The sequence below is a fragment of the Eucalyptus grandis genome, chromosome 7, assembly GCF_016545825.1.
Source record: "Eucalyptus grandis isolate ANBG69807.140 chromosome 7, ASM1654582v1, whole genome shotgun sequence".
NCBI lineage: Eukaryota > Viridiplantae > Streptophyta > Magnoliopsida > Myrtales > Myrtaceae > Eucalyptus > Eucalyptus grandis.
In genome coordinates this window covers 49,147,677-49,169,583 of record NC_052618.1, presented here as the reverse complement: position 1 = coordinate 49,169,583, position 21,907 = coordinate 49,147,677, and the positions used below count along the sequence as shown (strand labels likewise).

The following is a 21,907-nucleotide window of genomic DNA, read 5'->3' as shown; positions in this document are numbered from 1 at the left end:
TTTTTTTTTTTTGTGTTTTTCTAAGTTTACTTATTTTTAATATAATTTACATAAATTTATATTTAATAATTATATCAAGACTTTCAATATACTTATCCCTTGAAAAGATTAACAAAATCATTTTATCATTATATCTAATTGTTACATAATACTAAAAGAAAATATAAAACACAACTCAAAAAAATTGCATTAAAATATATCTAGAAAGGAGAAATATTTCATATCTTTTTATGCACAGAAAGTTTGTAAAACAATTAAGGATATTTTGAGGCTAAAAATGGTTCTTTACTTAATATAATAGTATACATTAAGATCCATCCAGGTGGTAGTTTTAATTATGCATCATAATTCTATAAAATTGATCAAACTAGTGATCATATTATAGGTGGAAAATAGGGTAATGCTGCTTGTCGCTAAATGAATGGATATTGAATATTTGTGATTCCATTGCAACAGGTCAAACTAATTTTGCGTACAGCAAGCAAGCGGGTATAGAGTTGGGAGATATCTTTTTTCCTTTTTTGATATAAATGATGTGTCCGGAGCTATATGAGCATCCACTTAAATCCCACAGGGTGCAACAGTACTGCTCCTAATTGCAGATATCTTCATTTCTAAGTTCAATTGTATTGTATTCCTATGAAATTATTTTGTTGAAAATCAATTTTATTTGCTTCATCATGTATTAAATATAATTATATCTGAACTTGATAAAATATGGACTCTCAATTTTACTATTAATTGATTTTGTCAGCAATGTCAGCAGGAGAAATTTTTCAGGATGGAAGCATTATCTAATTTATTTACACGAAAATAATGGGTTTTGAGAAAAAGTAGCTTTTCAATTAAGCAACTAATGATATGTGAATCATGGGTCTCGTGGGCTACCAGTAGGCCAGTTACCATATATATATATATATAGGAAATTATTCATTCGAGTTTTGTTTCCAGTTACTTATCCATCAATTATAAAGAGAAGCACGATGTTGAGTTGTAATCAGACCAGCACAAAAAGGGAAGCGATATTGCATTTTATTGCCACGAACACTAAGTTCAGAACACAGCCCATGAAATAAAACTTAACAAGCAAAGATGATGGGAACATCATTTGAACACCTGAACGAAAAGCTAAATCTACACTAGAAGCCCCAATTTCTCTTCCAAGACCCTTTTCCACGCTGGTGCTCCCCCATCAAGGCTTCACCACTTGAGCTTCTCAGGGAAATACTGTGCAAATCAAAACTCCCATGTTAAGATCAAATAAAAAAACATGGACACTTTAGTTCTTGAAGAAGGAATGAATCAAGGGATACTAGCCTTCTTGATCAAGGACAGGTAGTATGGCTTGACCTCCTCGACATCAATCCGAACCTTGCTCTTGCTGTAGAGGTCGTATTTGCTGCAAGGCAATGATTAAATCAACAAACCCATATTGTAGGAGGACGAAATTAGTTATTTTTGTGGTATCGTATATGGTTCCTTACTTGAATATCTTGAGCCACTTCAGATTCTCAACATCTTCTTCGTTCATCAGGTGCTCATATGCTCCAGCTCTGTGTAAAGCTGAGAAAACATCGACAGAATTGAATAGTGTCAGAAATCGAGTCCAGTGGTCATTATTCCGAAATTTCGAGACTGCTGTGTCTCACCATAGAACGAGTGGTATCTGATGATGAAAAGGCCTGCTGAAGGCAGTGTACTCTTGTTCTCCTTAGCCACCTATACACCGAGATAATACATAAGGTCAGAACCCTAGAAAGTTACGCTGAGACAAATATACTGTAATTCGATAAGCTTCTTTATGCAAAGTCTCAGATATACTACCAAGTACATATAATCATCGTGCCCCCAAGACATCAACACATTGTTGAGTCCACAGCCTTCTGAATATACGCCGAATTTGGTGTTATAGGCAGGATTGTCGTAGTCAGGGTTCTCCTTGAAATACTGCAAGCAAAAGCTTATTTCGGATTACTATCTTTGAAGATACTTGGATTGGACTAGTATTGCCTCATGTCACATTAGTATCTACACACCTTGTGATGGACGACTGATTCATCGAAAGCACACCCAACAGGGAATGTATCGCCTAAATGATATGTCAATGAGTTAATAATCCAAAATCAAGGGCATGTCCAAAACTCCAACAATCAGTATGAGTAAATTCCTTTTACGAATGTTCACTATAATAATTACCTACGACAGCCCATTGAGGAAGAGCTCCGAAGCTAGGATGAAGAAGAACCTTGCCAAGATCTGAAACAAGAATTGCATTTATCTCAGGTTTTAATAGATATATTATATTTGCGAACCAAAAACATCAGCATATCCAAAGTTAGAATCAACCAGATTCTGGAGTCCCTATACTCGATAACATACCATGAATGAGGCCAGTCAGGTGAAGCCAATCCTCATTAGGATAATCCTTCCTGATGGCTTCAGCTGTCTGCAGCAGATGCTCAATTTGAGGTTCGTCCAAGTCCGGGTCACTCTCATCGACAAACTCATTGAGAAGTTCACAACATTCCCATATGCTCATCTCCACCCTGTTCAGCACGCCATACTCTTGTCTCATTTTCTTGACCTGCAAGGAAACGACCATGAGGCCACATTAGACTTAATTTGTGAAGTCGGATGACAGAGACAAAATTTCCTTCTGGAAATAGTTTTCGCCGCTTGCTTACGAAGTCATAGGTTTGGTTGATGTGATTGGTCCGGTAGAACTGCTCCACGCTCGACTGCCGCTCACTTTCTGCATTGTAGTCCCTGTGTCACATTTCAAAGATCGATTAGAACGCTCATTCACCGCTCACTTAAAGGGGATGCGTGCAAAAAACAAGTTTCAACAGATGGAATCAGTCCTTGAATAACGTCATTATGGGTCGATTCAACACTCATAGGCCATCCTATTCGGTCCATTAAGCCAAACTATCCCCCCATCTCCATCAAAATCATGAGCCTACCACATTCGCTCCTCTGATTTCCCCAGGAAATGTTCAATGAATGCAAAATGTATAAAACCCAGAGGTGCTCTTTATATTACTCCCCTTTCCACAGTTCCAGCATTATATCTAAATCCCGTGACCAATACCAAACTTTTTCTCTGCCAAGAGACAACCAGCGTGGGAGACATTCTATGTGTTTACGTTTAAAATGAACTTCAATAAAGGCAAAGAAGAAGAAGAAATACCTGAAAGTTTGGCCGAATGAATTAGTCTCCGGCACCACAAACCCGCCATCCAACAACAGTTCATTCTCTTCCACATCATCCTTCTTCTCCACAACCTCCACTTCTGCAGGAGAGGAGAGAGAGAAGCAAAAAAGTCAATACTACGAATTAACTCAATGAGCACATCAACACCATTCTCTTGCCCATATGCCTAATTACCTTCTCCAAAACAACAAAACCATCAACAGTAAAACCAAGATGCAAACCTTTCACCCACGCGATCACTCGAGAACATGACACCAAAGGGAGAAGACCCAACAACGAAAAACCAAGAGGGAAAACGAAAGAAAGGCTTACCAAGCTCGGGCTGCTCAACGATGACCGTCATCCTCGATCGAACTCGAACCAAACGAAACAAAGATCAAGAACAAGAACAAGAACAAGAACACGAGAGAAGAGACGGATTTCAGCTTGAGTTGCTTGCATTTTGGAGGAGGCGAGGAGGGTTCAATTTATAGGTGGCCGGAGAGTCCTCGCCTGAGAATTCTCAGTGTCGGAGTCCTTGGCATGAAAAAAAGTATCTTCTCTCACTCTCCGAGTCCTTCTCTGAAAACCCACTCAAAAAACGGAACTTGTTGACATTCCTCGTTTTGCAACGTCCCAAGTTGCAATCCCATTTTCTCGGTGAGGAAACTGAACCAAGAATTACCAACTTTCTTTGTGGGGAGAGAGAGAGAGAGAGAGGGCAATGATTGATTAGCTGTCTTCCAAAACCAAACTTTCTTGTCCTCTTCGGTCCTTGGGTCCTTTTGATTTCTCAGCGCTGAGTCAGATTGTCAGATAGATAATTTCACGGTCGGGGTTGGAAGTTTCGGAGGGCGCGGGGCCCACACGTGACGTGGAATCGACTCATGCGGATACTGACCCGTGGGCCCCACGCGCTCTGTCGGTCAGTTTGTCGTTTTGTGGGAGTTCTATTTTGGAGGTGGTCGTTCGAGAGTTTCGATTTTACTTGGGAAGTGACGTGTTGGTGAATGTTGTTTCCGATCCTGGCTTTGTGATTGGCCTTCTGATCTCGATCTTAAAATTGAGCTTATCCAAATTTTGATAGAGACTAAGGGCTAATAAATATTGGGATTTGTCCAAATTATCTTCTTTTTTTACAATAACGTGATGTAATCAAGTTTAGAGCACTGCCTCAAAATATATTTTTACTCAGGAAGTGATGATTGTTATTTCTCTTTCTGGTTTTGGGAATTATCCTTATGATCTCATCTTTAATTTAATCTAATCATGTGTGGAATTGCATAATCGAGCTTATCTAGAGTTTGATTTAGGCTAACATATTATATGAGATTTGTCCTGATCCTTTTTATTTAAAGCAATGAGGTGACGTACATGCCAACTGTAGGGCACTTTGACTGGTACACTTCCTTAAATAACCTTAGAAGGTGCACTCTCCCATGTGGAGCTAGGGGTGAGCAGTAGTCTAGGGTCGACCCTAGATCAACCCTGAACGGCCTTTCTCAGGTTCAGTAGGTTCCCAGGGTTAGGTCAATCATTGATCTTGAATTAAGGGATCAACACTATACGAGTTGGTCATCGGTCCCTAGAAGTTTTGGGTTGGACAATCATATTATATTATATTATATTATTTATATTAGATTATATTATATTATATTATATTATTTATAATAGTAATTTCAATATATTAATTATGTGTCGTTTGTTTTGTTTTCAAAGTAAAAGTTTTGGGTTAGACCAATCCTCTATTATTATATTATATTATATTCTTTTATATATTCAAACATAAGTAAAGCACAATATTAATTATTTGAGATATTCTACCAATTTAAAGTAATTTCAATTTAAAAATTTTGTTGAGTATTAATTATGTGTCGTTTGTTTTGTTTTCAAGTGTTTAGAAGTTCAAGTGAATTAACAAGATGTGAAGTTTTATATTCATGGTTTATATTAAGTATTTTGAACTTTTTATGATTTAATTGTATTTTACTAATGAATTTCAACTGCACTTTGCTTTTCAAGTTGTGTCAAATGGTAGAAATTTTTGAAGAGTTGAGTAATACTATAGTTGTTACGGTGATTTACTAGTCAAGTGATGTAAAGCTCATTTTTTGGTTGAGTGAACTCTACATGAGCGAATGCAAAAAAATGCTTTTGCATATGGTGTTATGAATATTAAAGGTAGATGATTACAAGAACTTTCCATCTTGTCCCATATTTCGATGAGCGGTTAGCAGGTACGAAATTTCTATTATTGTGTCATCTTAAAATTGCTAAATATGTATTGGTATTTATAGTTTAGTTGCACAATACCGCATTATCGATGGATGTGTAATTTAAATTTGTAGGTTTTTTTTAGGGAGTATAAAAATAAGACGAAAAAATTATCAATCGGTCTCGGGTTGACCACAACCGAATCGGATTGAACCCATTGGGTCGGTTTGGTCCTTGGTCCTAGGCTCAATAGGGTCGGTCCTCAATCCTAAAAATTGAGGACCGACACTATACGGGTTGGTTCTAGGGTTAGGGGGTGGCCCGGACCAACTCGGACCATGCTCACCCCTATGTGGAGCTATACAGTTTAAGTTTTATTCTTGAAGTGTTAGAAAGAAATGCCAAACAAAGGAAAATCCTAGGATAATTGCCATGAGCACATCAAAATATTTAGTCTGCTCCTTGAGGAAATTTTTTCATTTTTTGATCGAGGACTTCAGACTGAATTGAATCGAAATAAATCTTCAATTTGACTTATGGGCTTTGCAATAAAAATTTGTATAGGTTGAGCGGGGGTTTCAACACTAGTGATTAAATGTAAAGTGGGCATAAACATAAGTCAACATGAGGCATATTTACATTGTAACTAATAATAGAAAAGGAATGAATAGAAGTAGGCACATTCCATCCTACCTATACATGCTAACATATCCAAATGTCCATTTCATGCGAAAAAAGCACCAAGAAAATACCAAAACGGAGAAGGCATTTTTATTTTGGAAATTGGGGTTGATAGTTTCCTCTTTCGCACATCAAATTGTCAAATTCCCCAGGATTCTATTTGACTACTTTCTTGACGTTGTCCACACGGATGCCTACTCTATACATGCCTAATTCACTAACTCGGACATAATAAGGCCACAAGGCTAGGAAAAGAAAAAAGAGAATATATGTTATTTTCTTGAAGATTTCGGTGGGAAAAAAAAAGTTTTGGAAATGCTTTAACTTTCAGGTCCCATGTCCTCACGTGTCAATTTCAATTCCTGCTAACAATCAATTGGGTAATGGTAGGCTCACTTAGAAGACACAAGCCATATTGGATGGGCCTGGCCCAAAAGGCTTTTTTCCCTCAAGTCCGTCCAGGCCACGAGCGCACCCATAAAGTATTTTGTGGTCGGAATGCAGGATCTCAACGCCAAAAGTCAAATGTGTGTGTAACTTTGGAGGAAAAAAGAAAACGTTTGATATCGGAAAAATATTCATCAACATCAGATCCTCGGTTTCCCCGAGTTGGGTTCGACTCTAGAGCACATAAAGCTTTTCTGAGAAATTTGAGATTGGCAAATTTTATTTTGGTCGGACTCAAATCACGGATTTAATTATAAATCTCCGAGTTTTCATGTGATTTACTAACTTTTCGAAAGTGAATTTGATGCTCACAGCCCTTCACCAACGCCGTCGATTTTATTAAATCTTTTGATAGATTAGCTTTAATGGCGAAGATCCAACTTTCTACAGATGGGAATGGAAGAAGTAAAACCTACCATTCAAAGGCCTTTGCATGGCTTTCCCCTCTCCACGACAGGCAGGTGAAGATGGCCATCAAACAGTCAAAAACACTCGCACAATGCAAGATCACATACCCTTTCCCATTCTTGCATCTCAGAACTTCCCGTTCATCATCTCCTCCTCCTCCTCCTCCTTCTCCTCTCGCAGCTTCAGAATTGAGAGAGAAACATCGCCAAAACAATGGCCAAAGATACAAAGAAGCTCGGGTCTAGCTCCGTGCATCGGCAGCAAATTGCAGCCGCCACCGCAGGCAAGTTTCCTGGACTTGAACTATTTAGACTCAGTTTCCATGAGTGAACACATTTGTCAATATGCTTTGTGTGGCCAAATTCACGTTTAAGTCTTTATTTACGTGGGATCTGTAAACGCCGAAGCATCAAAACAGCCTCCAGCGAAACTAATTCGCAGATTCTCGTCAAGAAACCCCAACAGATGTATCGACCGAAGGCCCCATGTGAAAGTCCGCCAACATCTTTAAATTACATTTGGGAAAAGAATCTGGTGCTTGTAGTCCTTCAGGACAACACAGTACAAATTGAACTCCAAGATAAATTGCACTCAAAACATAATCCTAAAGATACAAGGAAAACCTTTACTGCTGTCTTTCTTGTCGTTGTTCCCTATTTCAAATATTACTCTTAGCTTCTACAAATTATTACAGACACTTCTCACATCACTGAACGAGAGAATCGATCATATGATCCATGACACCAAAAGCAGCACAAACTGTAATCGTGCTTTTTCTTCACAGACCTTGAATCCGCTTAGAGACTGAACAACTCCATAACCAGCTAGGATTTTTATTCACTCCAGAGCACAAAAAGATTTCACCTTCCATCTCCTCTTATAAGATAGGCTAAGCTTTTAAGGCCAAAGCATCATCCGTCGCCGCATCCATCAGCGAATAGGGTGGTATTGCGTGATCCCACGTTTTGGTGGCAGCTTTCTTAGTATGAATAGAACCAAAGAAGAAGGCAGAATCTCCACCAACTGCATAGGCAAAAGGATTGATTCAAGTTCAATAAGAAGGGAACAAAACATCCAGGACACAGGCGAGATACAAGTATTCATAGATTGAAAGCACTGCATATAAGCAAGATGCATCATAACAAAATTGCCATCATAGCTTCCAATCCAGACTATACATATATAGCCCACAAGCATATTATTCAATAGTTACAACAAATCTCTAAAGTGTGCTCATTATTCACAATGCCACACTCCCCAGGGAAAGCTAAATTCTTCAGAACTTATATCCTGAGTCCATGATGGAGGACAGATACAATGGCAGTAAGATGATCTAATACAGAAAGACCAGGTGTTCCAATTATTGGATGCACTGAAATTGTGGTCTACACTCGATAGGAAATCAAGATGCTGAACAACTAATTCAATGACAGATTGAATTCCCACATCAAGCTTCAATAGTATTAGCTTTTCCAAAATGTAGATTTGGAAAGAGTGCATGTTCATCTTGATTAAAACAAAGCTTTGAGGTATCATATATTTGGAAGGGAAGAGGTTAAAAGAGGTAGGGAAAAACCTAAAAAGGATGAGGGAGGCAACAATAAGAAAATTAAACACTTGGATTTAAAAAAAAAAAAAAAAAAAATGACAGAATCACACGTGATGATGAGATTCATGAAGCCCACCTCACTTGGTGGAATATGGCTTAATTTGCTATTATAGTGGAATATAAGTTTGGTCAATTGCTGCTTCAGTAGATTGCTTCAAAGGTGCACTTGAATTCTCTACCTTCCCAATAGTCTAAATAAACCCATTATTAATCACTCTGAATCTTTCTTGATCTCATGTTCCTTAACCAAAGCTTCAAATAGAAATTTTACTCTACTTCTCTTTCAGACTAACTATTGGTAAGGAGTATGTCTAAGGTCCTTTTTTGGGGGATTAATGTACAGGATTGTTTACTTGCACATGACCAGCTTCAGGGACTTCAAAATTGCAAAAAGAAAAAAACTTCGATAATTTTTTAATTGCTCGAGTTTCTGAGTTTCATGGATAGATAAAGGCATACTTTTCTGGGAATCACCGTAAAGTATCGGAAGGAATTTCACGACATCTCTTGATCACGAAGGACTATCAGAAAAATGATTGCCAAAAACCGACTATACTAATATGAAGTGGTAGCTAACTCATAAAGTTAGGAAACATTTCCAGCCACTAGCCAGATTCGAATAGAATAACCAATTTCAAATACACTAATTTTATCAGAAAACAATCTGAATAGCTATTGCTTTACTTATTTATGTAAAACAAGTCGGTGAGTGTGTTGTGCTGTACATGTTTAAATATAGTTATCAGCTTTTGCAGCGACTAATCTGAAGATACGGATCAACACAACCACCTGTCTTCAAGATATCTTAACAATCATCAGCTAGGTGCTCTAATGGTTGCATCAAGGCATTACTGAGGTGTGAAATACAAGCTGAAAGCTCCAAGGTAGATGACTCAAAATTGGAGAAAGATTCAAAGAGACTCTTATAATATCAGTCTGAAAAAAATTATACGTCAACTTTTCTAGGGCAATGAAATTAACATATCGCTGGACCTAAAGTTTCTTCAGACTAGTTGTTTAGTTTTCCCTTGACATTGTTCATCTATTTTACATAATCAACACAATTTAAGATCTACCTGAGGTTCTTTCTTCTGAGGGAGAAAAAAAAAAGCTCACAATTTTAAGTAGCTGTTAGAAAAAGTCAGAAATCATATATCCACAAAGTTAAGTATATACAAAGCATAGTTTCCATTCAAACATTGGAAAGTTTTATTTGATATTCCAACTTTAAAAAAATAAAAACCAATAATCTACGACAAACAACTCCAGGAGAAACAATAAATACTAAAACATAAACATCATTGCAATCACTTTGTGAGAGAAGCAAGCAACAAGAACCGTGTACTTACAAGGTAATAGATGAAATTCAGAATTGGGTGATCTAACACATCCAGGTCCGCTGCTTGATCAAACGCATCAAAACACATCTGCATTGTTGAGTAATAAAGTAAACATGACATAGTGTCTCTCTGCAGCAGGTCATCATAGATTAAATGACAAGAGGAAAAATAAAACAAGAGATGTACTCCCTGACTATCAAGGAAACTGCATGAGGCACATCTGATACACAACTATTCTTTGTCTAAGCTCAAAAAGCTTAATGAGTCAAGTTCCTAGAGGTCAATGGTCTTTTTAATATACTACAACTCACCATGATGCATCTGACTAGAAAGCACAGGAAACATATGGTGGTCACATAGCCAACCTACAACAAAGAATATAAACAGTTAAAAGAATGTAAAATGACTAAGCAATTGGCCTCTGAACATATGCAGATGCACTTAAGTTATCCCAAGAATACCTCCTGCAGTTTCTTACGACGTCCTTTTGACTCCACAGGGAATCGCTGCAGCATCAAGAACAGTCTGCAAAAGATGACATGGAAGCATTGACATAACTGGCAAAGCTACCAAGATTCATGGAATGATCAACTCACAGAACAAAACACGACAATACCATTACAGTGAGATAGCGAACCATGTCACATCAGAAGGTATTCATATTTGGACATTCTCTAAGGTTTCATAAAAAGACTAACTCATAATTTCAAAAATCAGCACAGCTTAATAAATGCAAAAAGTCCCATAGCTGAATTTATTAACAGGTGGATGTCCTCAGGGGTATCATAAGAAGGCTTACTCAGCTACTAAACCAACACTGACTACCTATTTCAATGGCTGTGTTTGCAACAATTGCATAGCCTTCCTAAAAATTTGAGCGAGTAGTCTCTCCAGTAGACTAGGAATCGGAAATCCTAGAAGTCACGGTTGGATGGCTGCTTCATGGCTAAAGCAAGAATGCTAAAGCTCAAATGGCTAGAACATAACTTCCAGCAGAGCAATAGGAAAGGTTAAGGAAATGAAGGGAATGGTGACAGAATTAACTCGACTAACAGCCACTTGACAGTCAGATTCTGCCTCTCAAATCCCTGTCAACATAGATCTGGATGACAGGGTTGCACTTTTTCCAAACGCCTCTCAATAATTTAATCATCGCAATCCCCTTTTCTGATATAATGAGAAGTTTTGTGCATAGTTGCATTTACAGCAGAAAGATAATTCAATAAGCTTTCTAGCTAAATAAAATAATTCAATTGTTCAGCATAACCTGTTCTATCTTACATATTATACATTTCCAACTTTTTGAGCATTAGTTCGCTGCATTTTACAGGAATCACAATGCTGCTGGTTCTAGTGCCCTCACTTCATTCCATGTAAGTTACAAGATTGAAATCCTTTTCTCTAGAAAAGAAAGCAGGGTCATAGTTAGGTTACCTTCCACCATATAGTAGAAAACCAAGAGCGGCGAACAAAGAAACACCTACACAACGAAGAGTCAAAAGCATAACTGATCAATATCACTGCGATAAGAATAAAATACTGCGTTGAGTTTTAAGAAGCAGAACAACCTGCAAAAAACATCTTCGAAAGGATAACTACAACTGGAATAGGTTTCCACCACAGGATCAACCACATTGCTATCTGAACAACAAATTTCAGATTTAAAAGCATGAGTGAACAAAAGTGGAAACATTTTCTATAGAATATCAGTTTTTACAGGTCCAAAAATCATTCACACCAAGAGAAGTAGAATAACATACAATATCTCACTCAGGTAAAAAACTATAACATGTGTAACTTGGCAAGCCAAGTTTTTTCATTACATCGACTTATTCTACTAAGCTTAGGTTGACTATACAAATCCTTTTACACCATTGCACTCAATCTTACGTCATCTCCACCGGTGTTTCCCAAACCACTTGTCCTAAAACACCTCACACAAGTTTTCCTTATCTTGTCCTTAATAAAATTTGTAACCTCTTTTCCTCAAATAGATTAGTTTCTAAATACCCTTTTTGTTCCATGTACGTATTTGTCGAAACAAACATCCTCATCTCTGCTACACTCGATTTTATGTGCTTGTTGGTATTTGACAGCGCAATCTACCGTGTCATACTAGAGCACTGTCGTTCCTTACTCAATCTGCCTATGTGAGATTTATCTTCACGTCCGGCCCTAAGCTTGGATATTTCTTGGTTTTTTTTTTTTTTTTTTTTGGGGGAGCGAGGGGGCGGGGGGAAGCAAAAGGTAGTCAACGGCTATCAAAGAAAATAAACAAATACCGAGCTGATGAATTACCCAACAAACTAGGCGATAAACATAGGTTAAAGCAAAAGACTCATGCTCTACAGAATCAATTAGGGATTACATGAAAGATGACAATTAGAAAGGAATTTGTCCAACTCTATTTACTAATTGTGCAAGGCACATGCGAAGGTTCTGTAAAATGCACCTAGACTATTTTCCAAAGTTGCCTACATATACCTTCTAGAAGCGATGCATGACAAAATAGTGACTTCACGAAAACAAAGAAGAAAAGGAATCCTTATGGCAATAGGCCTCCATCAACATCCAACTTTAAGCCTCATATCTTTACCCCAACACAAAATCAACATAAGAGTTCCATTTAAGGCGTTTCTCTAACATTCATGCTTTTCTCAAATCATTTGATGCTACCATTTATTATTATAAATGAAAAGACCAAATCATAAAGGGCCCCTTCAAACTAAAGCTCATTCAACAGGAGAGGTGCTAGCTGGACAAAAACATGCACTAACTAGGGTATTGAACCAATATCTAGTTGGAAGGTATAAGAGATGCCCTTTATTAAGGGATCCACTATGTAAACTTCTTTACAAGACCTCTAAAGAGGATCGCACAAAACATTCACCGCTAACAATGAAAAGGCTAGGCAGATGAACCTTACATCACCCAACCTATTGTGGGCAGTAAACTGTTATTCCTAGCCAAAGAGATAGCTTGTACTCTTTTATAATTAAAGAACATAGCCTATCGGTGATTCTTCACACAGACTCGAGATATCTTGATTTTCATTCCCCTTTCACACTCCATCTACCAGGCCATTGAAAATAAATAATATTTTCATTTAAATAGGTCCAAGTGAAATAACAAAAAGGCAATGTTAATTGAAAAACAGTTAAGGGCATTTTGATACCAAGAATTAGGACATATAGACCATGAAAAAACAATAGGCAATCAGATACTTGGTAGGATGTACATGAAACAAGTCGAGAATACGCACCCAAAAAAAAAGAAAAGATAAACCCGGACATTAAAAAAGGTTGAATATCCCAAACGAAGGATGTAATGGGAGACTATACAGACAAGTGAACATCACAACTAAGGAACCGACTTTGATGTGTGGATTGCAAACACATCATAAGTCCCATTCCCCATGGCACCAAGTGCAAACGTTTCACAGGTAGACTTTGGCTCGTATCTCACCTAGATCTTGAGGTTAGTGGGATATTTCAGGGGCTAAGTTTACCTACCTATGATGTGCTGTCTCATCACTCAAAGTTACTTCAACAAGTGAAACGACATCCTACGAACGCTCATGTAAAACGACGTGACATTATAACGGCCGAGTACGGCTAAGAAAAGACAGATGGAAACTCCAAAGAAGACATTGAGTGGTGACTCTAACTTGAAGGATTCTCATTAGAACACAATGCCCTTAAAGCATCCATGGCCAAGCCAACTCGGTGGATCAAGCCTCTCTTTTTACAGTTGGTTTTATAGCTTGACCTTTCCTACTTAAAATTCTAGATAAGTTGGTCGATACAAGGAACCAATCAAACAGCATCAAGGGGAGGATTAACTTGAAGGCTTTAGCAAATCAAGTATCTCAAACTATAATGAGATCCATCTATTTCCTTTCAAAACAAAGTTTGGGCAAAAGAGCCTCGAGAAGGATCTTATTAAGAACATTGAAAACCTTCTAAGCATGATTTTATAAATAAAATAAAATAAAAAGCCACTAGATGAAGAGCAATTGTCTCAAATGATTTGTGCATCAACTCAAGCGATATAGGTTCAACGTTGAGATTCCAATGAAGCTAGATCAAGAAGACAAGAACCTGTTTTAACTTGGCCAAACTTTAATTTTTAACCAAACTTAGCTCGCTTCAAAAATCACCTATTCAAACTCAATTTGATCTTCTTCCTCAAACAATAAGAAAGATTCGTTTCATGCTCAAACTTGAGGAAGCTAGTTTGCCACCTTAAGTTACTAGATGGAGCTCTAAGTTCGACCTTAAGCAAGAAAAAATTTGCACAAAAACGTACAATAAAAAGTCTTAAATGTGCTATGGATATGCTAGTTGATTGGGTAGTCAGTTGCTTGATACAAGTATGCACAACCGCATGGTTAAATCAATACATTGCTAACCAAGCTAGAGCAACTGATCTAATACATGCTACGCCCTATCTCTCACCAGACATTTCTTTGCTCACCAAATCCAAATATAGTCTCCGAAAAAAATAAAATAAAATAAAATAAATCATCTAGGGTTTCTCTAGATTGACATATACATTTTGATTTCGCTCAATTCAAATCTTGTGGCTCATGCAGATTAAATTTTCACTTTTTTTTAATTTGAAACACTAGAAACTTTCATGGAATACAAACAATGATGCGCAGATTCATATCTGACATTTTCATTATTTTTTTAAAATTGGACTGATATTAAAATTTGGCAGGAAAGCAAAAAATTACGTCTCACTTTTAGTTAAGCTAATGCAGCGAATGCTTTATTAAAATGTTCGCAACCTTGCACTCTTCCGTTTTCGGAATGAGTCAAAATGACATTACTCCATTTTTATTAATTTATTGCCTCTTTTGAGAGAGAGAGAGAGAGAGAGAGAGAGAGATTCAAAAAATATATAAATCAACCACATGATGTCATCAGACCAAAACTTGCTAATTCTAGCTCATATACAAGATAGTAGCCGCAGCTCATCACGCTGACTTTACAAATAGTTTGACTTTTTAAAAAGGAATACATGTTGAGGAACAAGAAAAGATTAAAAAATTCAAGCTGATAATCTGAAAAAAGGAGCACCTAACACTAACATAAATAATAATCAACAAACCATCAACAGCTGCTACAAGAAAACAAATGGAGTCCCAAATCTGGCCTTCCGATTTAAAGAAAGATCAACAAACTAGAGTTTTCACCTGAACTGCATAGACCACGCCATTAATTGTAAAAAAACTAGGCCGGAGTCCATCAGTAGATACAGCACGTGCCTGATCCACATTCACACCAAATAATAATGAGTCCCAATGTCCACTATAAACTCAACATACAAGCAAGCTGCACATGCACATGGCACCTCACCTGATAATATATCTCCGCCCAGAAGAGAACCAAAAGTGCATACGTCGTGAAGAATGCAAGGCTCGGCATGTCAAGCAATATATGCTGGACAATCTGAGAGAGGCAGAGATTCCAAAGCAAAAGCATAAGCATCATAAGCCAGAGTAGAGCTTACAAGAACATATGTGATGGATCGAAATTCGAAACCTCAGGAGATAACTTCTGAATGTCCCGCCGGAACACGAACACTATACATCTAACTGCACATGCTCAGAAACAACACTAGGATCAGATGGCAATAACCGAAAGGATGAATGTGGGAAAGCTAAAGTTCGAAGCACAAACCGCCATTGACCAAGAAATTGAGGAAATGGAAGACTTTCTGCGTAGTCCAACCAAACTCGGGAACTCTCAATTGTATTCGAACGAGTTGAACCTAAAGTACAAAAACAATTCCCCTCATCCACCATTGTAAAATTGCACAGAGACTAGGAAAAACAAGGAATCGAACTAACAATGCGAAGTAAAAAATCCGAAAGCGGCGGGAATTCCCTCACGGCTAATCAAGTACACTAAACAAGCTGCATCGTCAATTCTTTCGCTGATTTCAGTCAAACTAACAGAACAAAGCAGCAACGTATAACAGCGAAACCAAAACGAGAGACTAAACCCTAACCGTCGATCAATTTCTCAAACAACCCACAAATCCCATTAACAAACAAAAGAACAAGGGGGATTACCACGGCGACGGCGGCTACGACGCCGTAGAGGGCGGCGAGGGCGTGGAAGATGCGATCCTGCCACACCGCGGACGCGTTCACGTCGTCCCACCAATTCGAAGCCGCCGTCATCTCGATGGCCGCGACCGCCGACGACCCCATCCCCGAAGCTTCTCGAATCCCCCGACCCTCGTCCCCTCTCTCTCTCTCTCTATCTCTCTCTCTCTACAAATTGAGCAATTCGAGGAGGGAGGTCAATAAAATATCAACGAATTGCGACCGCGTAAAAGCCCCTTCGACCCTCGAATCGCTCCCCCGTAAATCCCTGAAATCGGAGGACGAGCGCGGCCGGCGAGCACAGTGCCGATCCTCTTCGCTTTTTCCCTACTCCTCCTCCCCTGTTCTTCCTCTCTCTCGATTTTCTTCAAAAAACAGCGTTCGGTTTTCGCTGGGCAGTAGTAATTTTGAAAGGAGGCTAAAAGGGAGAAAAAGAGAGAGAGAGAAATCGATCGTGATCTTTTCGATTTTTACTAATGTCCCGCCCTGTCGTGTCGCACCGTTCGGTGTCTTTCCCTCGAATGTTTTTCGATAGCCAGCCAGGCGGTCGTGTGCCGAAAGAGGGACTCCTTGGACTTTTCACGCGCGGGTGCGAGGTGGCGGCCTGTGCACGCGCTCCTTCGCCTCCAGCCCCTCCCCCCCCCCACGTCTTCCTTTTCTTTTCTTTCTTTTTGTTTTTTTCTTGAATTTCCGGGACCTTATCTTTTCCGTGCCCCGCTCCGATCGAGCCAAGTTCTTGTTTTTTCCGGAAAAGAAATGCGAAGAGGATATCGCATGGCATGACCGTTTTCGGACGAAATTTCCAAGAAAGCCCTGGATGTACTGTATTTGCGTTATTTGCGTTGTTTCAGCCCGGCAACGTGGAAGGGGGAGGTGAGGTTAATCCTCCTTTCTTGGGGATGGGGGTAGGGACGCGTAATTAACTTTTCGATTAGAGTAGGACTGACAAAAAAAAAAAAAATTATTCCATTGATATAGTCATAAGTATTTTCCCGTTTTGACAATTAAATATATCTAATTAATTTTTCATATAAATTACTATACAAACATCAATCAATCATCCTATATAAGATAGACAGCATGTAAAATAGGCGATGCTGACCGTGGTATTTTCTTAATATTTTTTCTTTTCTATTTGTTACTTTTTCTTTAGACTAAGTTAGTAAGGGTAAGCGATTATAAATTTCTTATATATTCTATCTAAAACTTGAAATCTACTTATGGGAATAAATTCATCATTTTCTAAAATTCAAAACCTACCATACATACCCTTAAATCAGGAACCTATCCCATTGTAATGCATACCTTTAAACCTGAAACCTACTTGTCGCAAATTTGAAGATATGTTCCGAGGTTTAATAGATTTTTTTTTGTCTCTAGTGGAGTATAAAGTATGAGATTAAATAGGGAAACTTACATCGTTGGAAGCAAAGGAGAGTTGCCAAACCCAATAAATTGGCAGAGCTCTAGTGGTTCATTCACTGTGGCCTCCGATACTGTTTCCAAAAACATTTCTCAAATTCCATCGACCTAAAAATCGAACTAAACACTCTATTTAAGATTGTTAATTCAATAATAAATTGTAATTCGCTTAACTCGATTATCTCTGAGACAATCAATCTAGTTCTCATGGCGAACTCATCATTGCCTGACACATAATTGCATCCGCATTATTAAATCCATCAACAAAAGCCGCAAGACGAGTCTTTTTTAAGATCGATAATATATAACTTTTGGACTTGGGACATAAGAGCGGGTGCCCATGCTCTTGCACTTTTATGAAATAAGTGATCCAAATGCAACCTATCCCTTGCGATGTTTGTGTTTATCCATATTTCTTTTCATCTAAATGCCATTCCATCTTTTCACATTTGGCCCAGTACTTATTGTTTTATTCCCAAATACGACTCCACTTTTTAGGCAAATGCAATTGAAGTCAAACAAGCGAATGGAATCTTCCATACCGTGGCCCACATGAATGTGCAAGATCCATAAAAAGTGCCTAAAAGCAATCAAGCATAGAGAAAATATTAGCTGCACTTGGGATTCCACCGTATCAAACTATGAGTCCACTCATTGACCGACATGTGTCGCTCGAGTCCTACCGGGTCACAACCTTAACACCCACACCTCATCCCTCTATCATTCTATATAAAGTTGATACTATTAAATGGCATAACTGTAATTTCTATTAACTAAATATTAAACTCGTTCTACCGGCATCTCCATGGCTTACATGCAGCTTCTATGTCATATGTTATGTGTATCTCCCTCTCTCTCATTATTTTGGTTAAAAGGGAAGGAAAAGAAAAAGAAAAGAAAAAAAGATTTAATGATCAAGAAAGTTCTTTCATTTGTTGGATAGGTCGTGGGTAAGGAATGATTCGAACTCTTGATATTATGATTCATAGTTATGTGGTCTAATCCATTGAGGTACAAACCCGCTAGAAAAGAAGACTACCCGATTAGGGAATGATGATTTCAAATGCGAGTAGTTTGGAAAATCGGTAAAGAGTGAACGATGAAATATAATATTTAAATTTTAAGTTTTGTTCATCCCCTGGTACAAAAAATTTCAAATTTTCTCATTTCAGCCCAACTTCATCCTCTCCCTATCTCTCCTTCCCCGAGAAGTTAGAATCAAGTTGATAGGACCCGGCTATTTCAAACTGGTTCTCAAGGTGAATCTCACCCAATTACTCTCTGGTACGAAAAGCATGAAGAAAGGCAAAGATCCTTTCTGGCTGGTTCACTCATGACTAATTGATTTAAAAAATAATCATATCACGTTAAAATAGTGATCAAATCCACCATCAATTAAATTAGTGGAAAATTTAAAACCTCTAATATTTTCTACTTTTTCATCATAATCATTCAAAATGAGCTATATTACATATTAAAATCACTACTGCAAATGTTACAAAAATGCATTCGATAGCCAAAAGAAGGATCACCAATAAATTATATGTTTATCACAAATAATCAAACTCGAAAAATGTTTGTTCATGTGCTTGCCCTCTTTTCTGCACGCGCATGCCTTTGCTAACTTTAAGTAGCTTTGATATTAAATATACATTTTTAGCGTTGTCTTTTAATAAATAATAATAACCACCATGATTATGATCATCTAGTCAGAGAAATTTATTATTTGCAATCTTCTCCCCTCGCGCTTGCACAGCACGGTCGCATTCTCGAGCTGCGACTATCTTCGTTGCCATCATCAGACCTGTCTCGATCTCTAACCTCCTGCTCGAGCTCGCAGCAACCGAGCTTCGCCTCTCTTTTCATCTCGCCTGTGTACTTCAAGTCGCTGCTAACCTTTGCCCCGAGCCTAGATCGCCGATTCGCCATCGAAACCGAGCCGTCTTGTTTCTCCATGTATCCATGTTTTCGCTCGAGTCGAACCCCATTGCTCGCCGATCATGACCAACTGTGGTAATCGCCATTTATGGACAGTCGACCGAAGCTCTGCAAGTCCTATTGTAAGGGATCGGGTGCACAGGGTTTGAGAATTCGTTAGCTAGTTAGCAAGCAATAATCGGGATCGTTTTGAATGGTTTTCAGAAAATTATGCGTGAAGTTTTTCGATTCGGGCATGCTTGTGCGGAAATTCAATAACTAATCCCATGCAAGATGAACACAGAAAAAAGGAAAAAGAAGCAACAGAGAACCCCGAGAAGAGAACGTCGACTGCTTATTTTGCGAATTCAATTACTTGGAGCTTCATGGCATTGAAGAAAAAAAGAAGAAATGAAGTAATTCGGGAGTTCGCCTATGATGACACCGGATCTCCATTTTTTTTTTAGTTCTTTTTTTCTTTTTGATCTGAATCCAGATTTTGTTCTGGAAGACAATGCCCCTGTTTTGGCCTCTGGGAAAATCAAGTGCTCGTTGATCGGTGAATATTTGACTCCTCAGTAAGCTTAGCCATTATTTAAGACTAAATTTGAGATAAAGTCATTCGGGCTCTCTTCTAAGAGAATGATTTCAATTTAGGTCTTTATTTTAAATTTTCCCTTGAATCAACAATATTGGTAGGAGTAATATACAAGATCGGGAATAAGCATGAAAGTGGAAAGATCAAGTGTTTGAACAAAAGGTCACCGGGTTCATCAAACCGAGGGGATGGGCCGTTATAGGCGAGAATGGCACTAAAAGTGTCACAAATTGTGTACGCCACTCACTTTAATGTCAACAATTTTCGTCGGTTCACTTAAATGCCAAATCAGTATAAAAACAACCACTTACACACCTTAGGTATAAATTCCGGCTAAAAAATTACATGACTTTTATAATTTTAAATTTTATTTGAGGTTGCATTTTTTTGCACTGATCACTTTTTAATAATGACTAGCACTGAAGTGATCACTTTTTAATTTATTACATGACATCGTTTAGGGGTTATATATTGATCGGATACGTTGGCAAGCCACGTAGGATTGGAAAATTAATAAAATTTGGCAATTTTGGATTTCTAACTACCCATATCAAAATTAGCACTTAAATAAACATTTATTTAAGAAGTTGTACTTAAGTGACTCGAACAAAAAAAAAAATATTTGTCTAAAATGGGTGTCGTACATAACTTTTAATACTTCTAATGTCGTTCTTCCCCAATATGGCATTAAATTTGCCAATTGAATCATGGGTGTGAAAACTTTTTGCATCAGGGGCTTGAATACCAATTTATTATGTCTAAAATAAAGATTGTTTAGGGAAATAGATCAAAAAAAGAATGAAAGGAAGAATAGTGGAGTAAAAACGAAGAAGACATGATAAAAAAACGAACTGATAGAACTGTTTTATTATTGGTGAAGTTCTAGATATCATCCATGATTTATTTTTGCTCGTGCGATTAATCAAACGGTCATTTTTAATTTTCTATTTGTATACAAAATGTCAAATTTATAAAAGCTAAATAGTTCTAGTCTTTGAAGCCACTTTAAATTCGTTGCAATATTTCAATATTTACATGTATTTTCTCCTGTGGTAAAAGAACCCAAGCATACAAAATAATTTAGGGAAAATTCACAATGAGGGCCAAAAATGCCCTAACTTTTTCAAATAAGAGTCTAAAATAGATTTATGTGTCAAATGGTTGTTTCAAACAAGAATCTAAATGGCTATGATCGTTTTAAATAAAGACCTAACCTCACCTTTGGTCATTGGCTGGCTAAACATTTCGACCGGTTAAAGGTTTTTTCATCCAATTACAATTTTAATTTTATTTTATTATTATTTTATTTTCTTTCATTTTTTCACTTTTTTTTTCTCCTTTCTAGCAAGAGCTAGTAACTAGTGCTTAGGGCTCGACGACCCTTACTGATCACTAGTAAGGGTGATCAGTAAGGGTCAGCAAGGGATCTACCAACCTCTCAGCTAGGGCTTGCCAACCCTCATTGTCCATAAGCGAGGCCACCCTTGTTGGATGTGGGGAGGGTTGGGCTCCCCTGAGGCTAGTCGTTGGCAAGGGACAACCTTGCATGGGCGAGGGTAGCCTCACCTTGGGGAAGGCCATTAGCGCCCTTGTCAATCCCAAGCAAGGGTGGGCAAGCTCTTGTTGGCCCTTACTAGCAATCGGCAAGAGTTGCCCTTGCAAAGGTGGCCCTCGCTAGATTGGGCAAGATTGACCCTCACCTAACCCTTTTCAACATTGCCGGCGTTGATGAAGATAAAAAAACCAAATAAAGAAAAAAATAAAATAATTCTAAAAAAGGTAAATGAGTAAATGCCCATGACCAATAAAAAAAGACACGTCTTTATTTGAAACGGATATATAGTCACTTTAGGCTCTTATTTAATAGGAGATCCACTTTAAACTCTTATTTAAGAAAATGATGGCACTGTAGGCCCTTATTTGGAATAATGTTAATTTCCAGCTCTTATTTGAGAAAAAA

At 37.9% G+C, this 21,907-nt stretch overlaps 2 protein-coding genes and 1 long non-coding RNA gene across 3 annotated transcripts; 1 reads left to right on the top strand and 2 right to left on the bottom strand.

The window, feature by feature from the left end:
* Positions 1 to 1,010: 1,010 nt before the first annotated feature.
* LOC104453990 (inositol oxygenase 1) lies at positions 1,011 to 3,907 on the bottom strand. The gene is made up of 11 exons (XM_010068667.3): positions 3,527 to 3,907; positions 3,191 to 3,293; positions 2,685 to 2,766; positions 2,380 to 2,584; positions 2,197 to 2,256; positions 2,037 to 2,089; positions 1,825 to 1,947; positions 1,650 to 1,719; positions 1,485 to 1,563; positions 1,318 to 1,399; positions 1,011 to 1,227 (listed from the first exon to the last, which is right to left on the bottom strand). The coding sequence occupies exons 1-11, from the start codon at positions 3,555 to 3,557 to the stop codon at positions 1,201 to 1,203; spliced, it is 915 nt and encodes a 304-aa protein (XP_010066969.2). The 5' UTR covers positions 3,558 to 3,907; the 3' UTR covers positions 1,011 to 1,200.
* A 3,524-nt stretch (positions 3,908 to 7,431) lies between these two features.
* LOC104453989 (protein TOM THREE HOMOLOG 1) lies at positions 7,432 to 16,393 on the bottom strand. Its single transcript, XM_010068666.3, has 11 exons — positions 15,975 to 16,393; positions 15,580 to 15,670; positions 15,442 to 15,494; positions 15,256 to 15,348; positions 15,093 to 15,164; positions 11,461 to 11,533; positions 11,327 to 11,372; positions 10,354 to 10,417; positions 10,204 to 10,257; positions 9,902 to 9,979; positions 7,432 to 7,966 (listed from the first exon to the last, which is right to left on the bottom strand). The coding sequence occupies exons 1-11, from the start codon at positions 16,113 to 16,115 to the stop codon at positions 7,874 to 7,876; spliced, it is 858 nt and encodes a 285-aa protein (XP_010066968.2). The 5' UTR covers positions 16,116 to 16,393; the 3' UTR covers positions 7,432 to 7,873.
* Positions 9,308 to 12,062, top strand: LOC104453988. Its single transcript, XR_001979809.2, has 3 exons — positions 9,308 to 9,436; positions 10,392 to 10,545; positions 11,223 to 12,062. It is a non-coding gene; the product is annotated as an uncharacterized LOC104453988 (long non-coding RNA).
* Positions 16,394 to 21,907: the final 5,514 nt, after the last annotated feature.